Below are 12,610 nucleotides of genomic sequence, written 5' to 3' on the forward strand. Positions count from 1 at the left end.
ATGCATTCTACTTGGTTAATGTTACCATGATGAAAAACTGAATTTTGATAACTGACATATCATACAATGGAAGGAAATGTTAAAAAGAAATTTTAGAAACATTGGATTCTTGTTTTTGAATGTCCATAATGAAATTACTTGTTATCTCGAAAACAGTAGGATTTGCGGTTCCTATAGTGCCAATATAGGGTGTTGAAATTCTTGGGGATTTGTCAGGCATTGTCTTAGGAGAAACTTCGATGAAGATTTTCTATAGATAAGACTCCATTGGTATGCATTATGTAAAAGGTGCCAAGATCTGGACCATCTACCTTTAAAAGGTATGGGAATGTGCTGGGAATCTCACAGCCTTTTTCTGAATCTATTTATTTATTTATTTGTCAACTTCTTTCCACAGAGCTTTAGATAACTTGCCACTCAGAAAAGTCCCCCATAAGGTCCCATTGGAGACTCTTCTTCCCTCTGAGCTTGGGCAAACATTATACCACCTAGAAGTCCAGAAATTGTTTACACATTTTCCTAAAGGCTTTCTTGGATGTGCTTCTGAAAAGATTGATTTTCATGAGTCCACCAATGCAGCCTTTCACTTAATTGCTGGCAAACTGCCCAAACCCAGGTTATAATAAGTCCATTAGAATAGAGACATCATTTGTTTTTCCCAGTGCTGCACCATGTCTAGTGACATAACCGTATTAGCCAAGAGCAAAGAACCAGACCCCTCATTTATATCATGGCTGGCAATGCCTAAAACAAGGATGACAGTCCTCCCAGCTGAGCACCCAGACCCCCATGACCCAGCACCTTAGTTTTTAAAAAAGCTATTAACATTACACTCATGATAAGGGTGGTCCTTAATAAAAAACAAACTGGAGGCATTTTATAGCTAAACGATTTTATTGGCTTTTTGTGAAATAAAAAACACAAAACAAACCATCATGGTTAAAGGCCATAGTCAGCGTCAACCAAATGAACCAGCCACTTGGTTAGAGTAGCTGATAACACTAGTGTATATTATTGCTTATACCCCAGGTTCATTTATACGTCCATTATGTTTTTGGCAAGATTACAATCAAACGGGAGCTTTGGTTGTGTAAGTTCAACTCTGACTGCACATTGAAAACTCAGCCTCTACCATTTAGTGACAGGATATATGCCGATTCTTCCTGAGTCCTGGCATTTATCCTCTCATTCTGTGTCCCTTCTCCTTCCATTAATGATTCACAACTCTATTGACGAAAAATTAAAGCAGATGCATTTACAGCCATCCCTCTGTACGCTACTGTCCCCTCCCCCTCCCCAGCCCTTGTCATGAAAGGGTGATGCATTTCTGAGCTTCTCCAAACTCTTGTATCTGGTGTGTTTCCACTGTCAGTAATAAATGCCTATCTATAATCTGGATAGATTTTCAAATGCATGACTGTCAACATTGGGGTCTGGACTCTACTGTCTCTGTTCCAAGTTCTGAAAGCTAGAAAAAAACAAAACCAAACAAAACACAAACCCACAACCTTTAGCATCAGTAAGTTGACCTCCCAACAGAATAAGCCCTAGCTTCCACCACACAGCATCCCATGGCAGATATGAAGCTGTGGCCTTAAAATGTTTTGTATGAGTGATACAACACTTTAATTCACAGAGAAGCAATGATTGACTGCCTTTCGAAAGCTCCCTGGCTCAGTACTTTCTATTTTAACAGTGAAAACTCAGAATGACAAGGGGTCAGAACAAACTCACAATAGCACCATTTCCTAGACCCTTGGAATAAGATTCCTGTCTATATTGGAGAACACAGGGACCCCAGACGACCCAGCCTCCAGCTTTGTGCCTTCATAGGCCCCGCTGAATTTCAGCTGGGGTGGGTGGTCTACCTTCCTTAGCCTATTTCTGCAGCAACATGGATTTTCCCTGGGAAGAATTAAAAATACGTGTCTTACAAGTGAAGTTGGCCACAGGTGAGAGACCTGAGGAAGCTTGTTTCTGGTGGTGAGATGTGACAAGCCTGCAGATGGTGGGACAGAGTTCGGGGTCCCTTGCCCTTACCCAACTAGATTCAAGTCAGTAGAGAATCGGCATGCAGAAGCATGGCGAGATCAATGAATACTGAGAGACATAGACCCTAATACAGCAATCCAAACACTAACACTCTTATGGTATCTTTTGTATTCAGGTCCACCAGTGAGTTTGCCCTGGATAATGCTGGGATTTAATAAGCCCTTCTAATGATTAGAAAGATTATCCTCTTGAAACTAGACATTTTAAACAACAGAAGATTTGATATCACTATATTTTACATGGCACACATAACCATATAATTACTAGCACTTACACGGCAAATATTGTAAATACACGTTCTTGGAGTTGACTTGGTAATTATACCAGTGTTAGTCGGCAGAACAAAGATTAAACACTCTCTAACTTGTACTTTGGGGAGTTTTATTCCAACCCTTTACTTCACAACAAAAGGCTAACCCTCTAATTATGTAATAACGCTCCGTGATCGTGTGGGAACAGAGAATCACAGGGCGACTTCATGGTTAATTTGTGGCCTGTAAAATAAAGTAATACATAGTATTTTCATTTCAACAAAATACAAGAGACCATATAAAAATATCTTCCAAATTGGAATTTGCAACATGAAAGCTGAATTGTTCTTTTTTCCTTTGTATAAAAAGAAACGAGAAAAAAAAAAAAAAACACCCAAAACGGACTAAGGTTTATTAAGCCTTCTAACAAAAAATATACATGTAAGTTGAAGGAATGCAGTGAGCATTGTCAACTTCCCTTTTGTCCAGGCTCATTGATGGTGAGCTTGTGCTTTGATCCCAGCCAGATAAATGCACAAAAGTGGAGGAAGACCAGTGCCTGAAACCTGACCTACAGCTTATCGCTAATAATAAGACTAATGGTACAGTAGTGCTTTCAAAAGGGTGTGATGGATTACTAACTTTTCCTCCTCTTCCTCCTCAGGCGACTGCTGGAGATGAATTCCAGAAGCACCACTTTCGTCTCGAGTGATGTTTATTTAGTGCAATATCTTCCTTCTCTCTTTCCCTTTTCACCCGCTGGTAGTGGTCTTCTTCCTTCAGGTACCACACAGGGGGCCACCGGTGGCGCTCAAAGTATTCCTGGTTGTCTGGTGAAAAAAAGGGGTGGATGATCATACCTGCGGTTCATGCATCGATTGCTTCTATGAGCTAGGTTCTCTGTTTAATGCTTCACATGCATGATTATCCACAACCTGATGTGCTGGAAGACCATTTGCAGATTGTGACATTGAAGTTATTTTTTTGTTTTCTTTTTAAAAATATATTTTTATTGATTTCAGAGAGGAAGGGAAAGGGAGAGAGAGATAGAAACATCAAAGATGAGAGAGAATCATTGATCAGCTGCCTTCTGCACGCTTCTCACTGGGCATGTGGGCTCACTGGGAATCAAATCGTGACCTCCTGGTTCATAGGTCAATGTTCAACCACTGAGCCATGCCAGCTGGATGACACTGAAGTTTTGAGTGGTAGAATCACTTGCCCTAAACTCATGTAGCCGGGCACAGAGAACCAGAACACAGGATCACTTGATATAGTGTAAGCTTGCTCCTAAGCCTGCCTCCCTAGATGAGGCTGAGCTGACAACCTCAGCATGCTCTGCAGCAGGGCCCCATGAGCCCCACTCCACCCAAACCCCTCCAAACACCAAGTCCTCCAAAGAGAACCCCAACCTACAATCCCTGTGTCATGTCACATGGGTGTGTGACCACCAGCCAGTCACCAGAATTTCTCCACGAGCTTCCTGTGGCCCATGTTCCTTCTCAAGGGCAAGTAGGATATCGACTCAGTCAGAGGAGATAAGAATGGGATGGATGGGGACCCCGAAGTCTCACCTGCCGATTTCGATTTGATCTCCTTGCGGAACTTGGAACAAACACTGTTGTAGTTGGTGCAGATGTGGTGCAGGCACCAGGCGGCCAGCTGGTGGGCATTGTGGAACTGCAGGGAAGTGAGCAAAAATGGGTGCACCTCTTTGTTAATAAAGTGGGGATACAAACAAATAGGAAGCCACCGTAGCAGGGAGAGAAATGAAGGCCTGTATAGTAATTCAGTAAACACCTTGTCTTGGCTTTGGCTGTGGTCTATTCCAGCCAAGTATAGCCTTTGGCACACCCCTCCCTTATCCCCTGTGATAGGTGCACCAAAAATAATCACTGTATCAGATCAGGAGTTTAAAGTACGCCTGCCCTCCCCTACCCCACCACCTGGCCCTCTCGTGTGATAAGTGGCCATGGCCTCTGAATGGCACCAGCCAACACCAGAAAACAGCGATGTCATCTCTGTTTAAGGAAGCCTGGGCAATGCAATACTCCGTGTCGCATGTCAGAGCTCAGCTTTCGGAGCCAAAGATCTGAAAGAGGAGACCGTGGAATGTGTGACTGTCCTATACCTGTCCTTTGGTTACATAAGAAGAGCAGGCAGTGTGGGCATGATGGGAGGGATCCAAACGCTTCACCCCTCCTTTTTTGAGTAGGTGCTCAGGGAGGTGACACTGAGGTGGCTGTGATGGAAAAAGACCCGATGCTCAAAAAACGACAGCTTCCCAAACATGGAAGGTCTCCTCCCATCCCTCACTCTTTCGGTCTATATCCCTTCTCAGACATCCATTCTATTTGTTGCTCTTGAAGTTTCTTGGATTAGATGAGACCCTGAAATCTACAGTCTGGCTTCTTCTGGGGCCCACATGGCCTTGAACAAAGGCCATGAGAAAAGCCAAAGCCCTCAGAAACTAATTCAAGAAATTCCTTGAAAATGACAACCCCAACCTCATGGACAATTTTAGCTGGTGCTTCCAATTTCTCTTGATATTAGATTTCTTTCTGAAAGTAGGATTAAGATAGTGCTATATTGAAGTTGGCTTGTTCCTATTCAGGAGAGACAATTGTGGATATTTCTTTCCTACTCTGAATTCAGTGACTTGATGTTGTTAAAATTGGCCAGCTGGGAAATGTATACCATGGAATTAGAAAATGCAACAGATCAGGGTCCCACCCAGCTGTCCCAAAGCCTAGTGCACGTGTGCATTGGGATGACAGAATCACAGTATCAGTGTTAGCAAATCCTGATTTTAGAAAACCCCGGAGAGCCACAGTGAGACGTGGGGCCTAGCGGGACTTCATGGAATCCTAGAAACAGATCTTGGCCAAAAAGTGTCCAAGAATTTTACAAAGGAGAGACAAATCCCTCCCCTAGACGGCCCCAAGTTGTTCTCCTGCATGCAAAGCTAGTGCCTCGGGGGACAATGGGGCTGGTGTGGGGGTTAGGTCCTTGTTGTTTTTTCAAAGGAAGCCCAGCGGGGTGAATGGTGCATGAAATGTAAAACTCTCAGATCTTCCCAGTGTACACAGGGGGCCTCTGTGACTCAGTGGTGACATCTTTATTTAGACAGATGCAACAGTGGAATGTTTTATCAGCATTAAATGAACTGGTTGAACACACTGAAAAGGTGAAAAGCAAACTGTTACAAACCTGGGCCAACTCCAAATAAGAGAGCACTTCCCCATCAATGCCCACGCCACTCACAGCAGCCTTGGTCAGCTCCTGAACTGCGTGCTGCTCTGGGGAAGAGAGGGACAGGAGAAAGTTAGACCATCCTCTGCAAGCCAGACATCTTGCCTGGAGGGTTGGGTCTGGTGTTGGGCCGCCTGAGAGGGGAGGAAGTATGCCGCACAGCGCTAACAGCCATCCTAACGGAACCTAAGGCCCATTCTGATGTGCGGCCCTTCAGTACAGAGTTTGGTCTCCAGCCATTGCACCTATGACTCTGAGGACACTAGTTAGCACTTCTGAAAGGGCCAGATTCCTCCAGACCTTTGCTGTCCAGTATGGTAACTACTGGCCATGAGACTATTTAAGTTTCAATTAATTTAAACTTAAATGAAATGAAAAACCCAGGTCCTTAGCCACAACCAGCCACTTTTAAGTGCTCAATAGCCACATGAGTTTTGGACAAGGCAGATGCACAGCGTCCCCACCACCGCAAAAAATCCTATTGGACCTGCTGCTCTAAACAGTCCAGCACCTTTCTAGAATCCTCTAGACTCTCTAGTTTCTTCCTGTTTGACAGTTTCCCCACTCAACTTGCTCCAAATCTCAACACTTTCTGACAGTGGAGAGAATGAGTAACAGGAACGAGTTCATATGGGGAATTAAAATGTGAATGCTGCCTGGCTTAGTGGCTGAGCATTGACCTATGAACCAGGAGGTCAGGGTTCAATTCCTGGTCAGGGTATATGCCCAGGTTGCAGGCTCCATTCCCAGTAGGGGGTGTGCAGGAGGCAGCTGATCAATGATTCTTTCCATCATTGATGTTTCTATCTCTCTCTCTCCCTCTCCCTTCCTCTCTGAAATCAATTTAAAAAATAAAAAATAAAATAAAATGTGAATGCATAGGTCTATCTTAACAGCTGCAGATGGACCACATATTGCTCAACCCCTCATATTCTAGTGACTGTCAGCCAGAAGTAACACTAACCCAGCTGGGAGAACTGTTTCTGCTTGTGAGCCATGTTTCAAACCTGAATTTAAATTGTGGTTCTGAGACTGAGCTGTCCTGCCTCCGTTTAGGCTGTCACCTTCCTCTGGGACTGACAGGGAGTGGGTAGTCTAGGCCCCGTGTTTCTAGCTCCTTGATGTTACTATGTTTTTTTCATCTCTATCATTGTATCTGTTCTTCTAATCCACTATATTGCTGAATCATGCTTACTTTCTGCTCTGGCTCTACATTCTTGTTAGTCAATATGCCTCTATCTGGTCAATAAGTTATCTAGATTTCAGTGGTCTCTTTGGCACACCCTTCCTCAGCTCGCTTGAAAAATAAGAGCTATTTGGAACTAAATTTCCCAGAGAAGTCATCAGGCTTTTTAATTTGAGGTAACCTCACCATTCCTTGATATTCATTCAACACTTTGGCTTGCAAAGCATTTTCACCCCAGACGATGATTTTTAAACAAGATTCTAAACACTCTATCCTTACACTAAACAATATACACCAAATAGTATAAATGATTACAGGAATCATCTTAGGAAGCCATCTATACTAATGAAAGGGTAAGGATAATATGCTAATTAGATGGGACAGCTTCCAGATATCCTTCTGGACAAAGCCATGGTGGCAGGGGCCGAGGCAGAGGTGGTTAGGGGTGATCAGGCTGGCAGGGGAGAGCAGTTAGGGGGCGATCAGGTTGGCAGGGGAGAGCAGTTAGGGATGTGGCCTACACTAGCAGTCGGACATCCTCCGAGGGGTCCCGGATTAGAGAGGGTGCAGGTCGAGCTGAGGGACTCCCCTATGCCCCCCGTGCATGAATTTCATGCCCTGGGCCTCTAGTATATTAAATAATTATAACAGTAATAATAGCATTTAATAACAAAAGTAAACAGAGAAGTCTATAGTTCATAGGGAAGGGTTTCTTTGGGTCAGTTTCTTTTATGAAGAAATCAGTCCCAGGTTTTCATCACCATACTTAATATTTAAGCAAAAATCACACTATGTTGAGATTGGTCACAAACCCTGTTCAATGGATTTGGCTCCAAATTGCTTCTGTTAAAAAAAATCAAATTTATCCTCAAAGAACAAATACTTGGAAAAACAGCCAACTGGTTTGGAACTCATACCTCTGAAAAAGGACACTGCCCATCACTGCTTCTTAGTTACTATTTAAAAAGTAGTGTATACTCATTTAGACCTATGACTTCAGGTGTATTAGTTAAAAACAGTTTTTTAAAAATCAGCTAGTGCCTGGCTGGTATGGCTTAGTGATTGAGTGTTGACCTGTGAACCAGGAGGTCACAGTTTGATTCCTGGTCAGGGCATATGCCTAGGTTGTGGGCTCAATCCCCAGTGCGGGGCATGTAGGAGGCAGCTGATCAATAATTCTCTCTCACCACTGATGTTTCTATCTCTCCCTCTCCCTTCCTCTCTGAAATAAATATATTTTAAAAATATCAGCTAGCAATGCTTCAACTATCTCTTGCTATCTCACTAAGAAAGAAGGCAGGGGAGGGGACTCTGACCTCCTATTGGTTGCATGTAGTAGAAATGTGGAGTACAGAGAAATAAATCTTTTTCCTAAAGACACTGACAGAAAATAAAGCACAGACATGACTGGTTTGCTCACACATTCATTTAATGATTCAACAAATATTTATTGAGAACCTAACATCCTCAGGCACTTATCTGTGTGCAGAAGACAAAACAGGCACTATCTCTGCTTTCATGGTTAACAGGAGTAAACTAAATGTAGCGATAAACACCCAAATGGCTTGCTAACTGACACTGCTGGTTAATAAAGCTGAAGGTTTAAATGTAAGTAGAAGGTATTTGAATGCCTATGTCCTATTTAGACCTGCTTTCGCTTACCCACTGAACAAATCTACAAATGATACATAAGATTTTGAGAAGTTAAGCCAAGTTTCCCTTTTTTTCCTCATTCTTTCTCCCAAAATGATCTTGACAATGTCAGAACATTTTCTAAAATAGCTTTAAGAAAACCACTTATATAATGCTGACTAGGACCAGACACTGTTCTAAGGACTTTATATATACATACATCTTAACTCTTTAATCTTCCCTACAGCTCCATGGAAGCATACTATTTTCCCCATGTTAAAGAGAGTGAGAGCTGAGATAGAGCAGATAAGTCAAGTAAGAAGTCAGTAAAGGATGCAGTCAAAATTTGAACCCAAGCAATCTGGCTGGGTAGCCTATGTTCTTAACCACTGCTTCCTATAGCCTCTTTCTTAAAGACTGTGTCTGGACACATTATGAAGATGACATGGACACAACAGTGTTATTTCAAATTTCATGGTCCACAAATGAGGTAGAGTGCAGAGAGCATGGGCCATGAGGGGATCGGCCGTGCATTATCCATCTTTTTATATTTGCATCACCTAATAGTCCCTACCACAAAGGAGGTGCTTAAAAATATTTGTTGAATTGAATTGGGCTGTCTGATACATTTGATCAGTTCATATCATCTTGTACAAGACTGTCTTACACTGGGTGATAAAAAAATTAACTTTTAGTCCCTGGAAATCTTACTTTTGTTTAAATGTGAACTTGATAAATGTGACAGCCAGACACCACATGGCCTGAGTCATCAGCCTTACCTGCAAGTGCAACCAAGTGTGGCAGGCAGAATCTGTTCGCCAAGGCAATTAATTCCAGTGGGTCCAGGTCCAAGTTAGGTGACAACTGCTTGGTGTAGAGATAATCCAGTACCGCCTGCATTGACATCTTGTTTATGTTCGGGAGATACACCTGAAATGTTATTTGAAAAGCTGAGTTCTGATGAAGAAAGCAGTGGGCACATTTTCAGGCTATATTGCTAATAAACATCCCAACCGTGTTCTTCGAGATTGCCGAGTCTGGAACACCTGCTTTGAGGCTGTGTATAGAAGTCATTCACTATTTATGGCTTTAAACATAACAGTTTGATTTGTAGATGACAAAAGCGTGGGGCTGTCTGACAAAGCCTGATTTGGAATTTTTAAATGGCTATTTGGATTTATAAATCAGACAAATAGGTTGTAAATGTAAGATGACATTATGGGCCCTCCTTGCCAAGTACCTTATAATACTCTATTGTGGGGAAAGAAATCTCCTAGCAACATGACAGGTGTTGGGGTGGGGGTGGGGGGAACTGCAAACCACACTATTGCTGACACACGGTAGAGCCCAGATCTCTAAGATGTCAAAGCAGAGTATATGCAACCACCTGAGCTGTCACAGTGACTGGCTTGATTCCAACATTCTATCGACATATATGCTAATATGATACACACACTTAATTATTTTTCCTATGGCACAACCACATAGATTCAGAACTACTGGAACATTACCAGGTGCCAGTAGATTGAGAGAATGCAGAGAAACCTTTGCCTGGGACTTCTGGGGGAATAGCTGGTTGGTATGGTGACCTCTCCCCTGCAGAGTTCCCCTAATCTCCCTCCTGAGTACCTGTAGCTATTGCCCATATGAATGCATGCTGGAGTTTGCTAGGCAGCCAGGGAGTTCTGGATGGCTGGGTGGGGCCTGGATCAGTGGGATCTACACTGCACAGCAGCTGTTCTTTGCTGCAGGTCTCTAACTACATGAAATGGGCCCTGGTGTTTACTTCTGAAATGATGATTACAAAAATGAACCCCATTAAAGCCCTCCTATGCACAAGATATTGTGCTAAGCTTTCCACACGCAGTATCTAATTTAATCCTCACAGGAAAAGACGATTATTTCTACTACTTTACAGATAAGGAAATTGAGGTTTAGGGAGGTTAAGTTCCATATCCAAGGTCACAGAGCTAGTGAGTAGTGATTGAGATTTGGACCCAGGGAATATAATTCTAAAGTCTGTGTTCAGAACTGCTGTGCAGTATTGGAAACCCCTCATGGCAAAGGAAGCAAAGGTTTGGGTCACATATAACATCTTTCATTACTAGTTTTTAAGAATTAGATTTCTGAGTTCAAAAGGATAAGTAGTTATGCACTTCTTAATTCTGGTATTTAATAAACCTCTCTACAGCATAGTATAAAGATATACATGTCTAATTATATATAATTATATCTATACTATATATCGAATTTTATTCTCTTTTCCTCTCTTCCCTTCTCTCTCTCTCCTCATGTCTAATGCATTCTAGTGGTTCCAGAATTTTTTCAAGCATAGCAACCTTCTATATTATTCTCTTCTATAGACACCAGCCACCTCAGAGAGGGAATATCCTTTCAGACAGAACTTCCCCTTAATGCATCAAAGGAAAGGCTCATAAAATTCCTAGAGATATTTAGAAAATTATCTCCCCTGCTTCCTTCAGGTATTGTCAGTGGAAACAATTATTATTCCATAAATAAGGTATGTCGGTTATTACCATCCATGATTTAACAAGTGTGACCACTGCAAATAACCTCTGCAACATATAGAACTTGGCAAGTAGAAACTTTTACTAATATTATTTTGAAATAAAAAGCCCTTGTATTGTAATTAATTGCTATTCCAGTGAATCTAACACTGGTTGTACTTGTGTGCATGCTTACATAGATAGACATGTTTATGTATACATGCATTTATTTTATACATACATGGATTTATTTCTAAACACCCAATTGTTTCTGTATGTGTGAGCACATGGCAAAATTTTCTCTCTCAAAAGTGGTGTTTGGATTTAGTACAATTTTCTAGATAATGGAAGGCTAATTAAGTTGTAAAACTTTAAAATTGGAGCCATTTTGATTGTGAAAGTACAGTGCACATTTTATAAAGTGCCAAGTGCTAAAGGTGTTAGTGATGGTAATATAAAAAGCTCAAGGGCTTCCTGTGAACCCCTGCTCTCTCAGAGGGGAGGATGTCTGCTGTTTCTAAAAATACGGGCTTGAAGGACAGGGCAAGAGTCTGGGGCAGGCCAGGGATGTCACTACAATGCTGGGTGATGTTTGACAAATCATTCCCCTTCTATGACTCTCAGTTGCCTCATCTGTTATAGGGGAGAAATTTGGAGTCAATGATATCTGAGGTTTTTCCTTTCTCACTGATATCATGGATTTTCACAATATTCAGATTACTTTAGCAGGTTTTTGTTTTTCTTTGTAAGAGTCGGTTCTAAGTCATGGTTCTAAGAGATGGCAGAGTCCAGCAAGCAGCCCCCAAAAATCTCAATGTCTTTGGAATGTTCTGACATTTGTAATCATTCGTGACTTGTTGCTTCCTTCTTGCTAAATGGTACTAATATTTTTTTGAAGTGATGGCCCTTTTTGGAAAATAATGTTAGGGACTTTTGGAAGTAACCAGCAAATAAGAATAAACTAAAAACACTTTCAGAGCACACATTTTTTCCCTCATAGTTCATTGTTTTTTTTTTTAAAAGCCTATTCATGTGATTTCAACATTTACAATGGAACTGATTAACTATGGAGAGACTGTTTTATAGAATTGAAAAATAATATAAAGTGACATAAGAAATGGAATTAAGAATCTTGCATTGTACCTGCTTGATGTAGCTTTTAAAAAGAGAGTAATAAAAGAGAATATAATGCTATCCTAAATAACATTCCATATTCCAGTTTAGTTGGTTTAAAATTTTAATTGCAAAGATCAGCTCAGACTATTAGGCTTATAATTAGAGACAGTCTCCTAGAGGATGAGAAAGTATTGTAGATCCAGAGCATTGCTTACTACAACCCTGGCATGCATTTTTAATAAACCATTTGCTGCGAACCTCTGGGGAGAGAATTATGCTTACTGCTGTATTAAAAGTAATGAGAAAAATATAAGTAAAATAGTGTCTTCTTAAATATTAAATGACAAAAAAGTTAAAGGAATATCAATGGGCACGTTTTATTCTTTTCTGAATATGCATGTGAATTCTATTAATGCCAAAAAATAGGCTGAATTTTGTATTGGGAAGTCAGATTTTCACAGGACAAAATAGAGTTAAAAGGTGGCCTAGAAAAGACAAATCCCAAGTGCACATAGGGACCCAAATCAACCCTGGAGCATTTACTGGGCGCTTGAGTGCTCTTCCCTACCCCCAAAACCACCTCTACCGGGAAGGAAACTGGGGGCTTTCAGGGG

The 12,610-nt window shown here is 41.5% G+C and overlaps 1 protein-coding gene across 5 annotated transcripts in view; it reads right to left on the reverse strand.

Moving 5' to 3' along the window:
• Positions 1–881: 881 nt before the first annotated feature.
• The window catches only part of RHOBTB1 (Rho related BTB domain containing 1), a 102,437-nt gene continuing 90,708 nt past the window's right edge, over positions 882–12,610 (reverse strand). For 4 of the 5 annotated variants that reach the window (XM_070432812.1, XM_070432810.1, XM_070432809.1 and 1 more), the window contains 4 exons: positions 9,153–9,303; positions 5,514–5,602; positions 3,878–3,983; positions 2,701–3,133 (listed from right to left, as the gene is read on the reverse strand). In XM_070432812.1, coding sequence (XP_070288913.1) covers positions 2,964–3,133; positions 3,878–3,983; positions 5,514–5,602; positions 9,153–9,303 — 516 coding nt within the window. In that variant the 3' untranslated portion in view covers positions 2,701–2,963. Of the gene's footprint in view, positions 2,547–2,700; positions 3,134–3,877; positions 3,984–5,513; positions 5,603–9,152; positions 9,304–12,610 lie in introns of those variants that run through there. The other variant, XM_070432813.1, reaches the window with a different exon arrangement.

Source organism: Myotis yumanensis, unplaced genomic scaffold (genome assembly GCF_028538775.1).
Source record: "Myotis yumanensis isolate MYYU_CA2020_CCGP unplaced genomic scaffold, mMyoYum1.0.hap1 SCAF_13, whole genome shotgun sequence".
In the NCBI taxonomy this organism is placed as follows: domain Eukaryota; kingdom Metazoa; phylum Chordata; class Mammalia; order Chiroptera; family Vespertilionidae; genus Myotis; species Myotis yumanensis.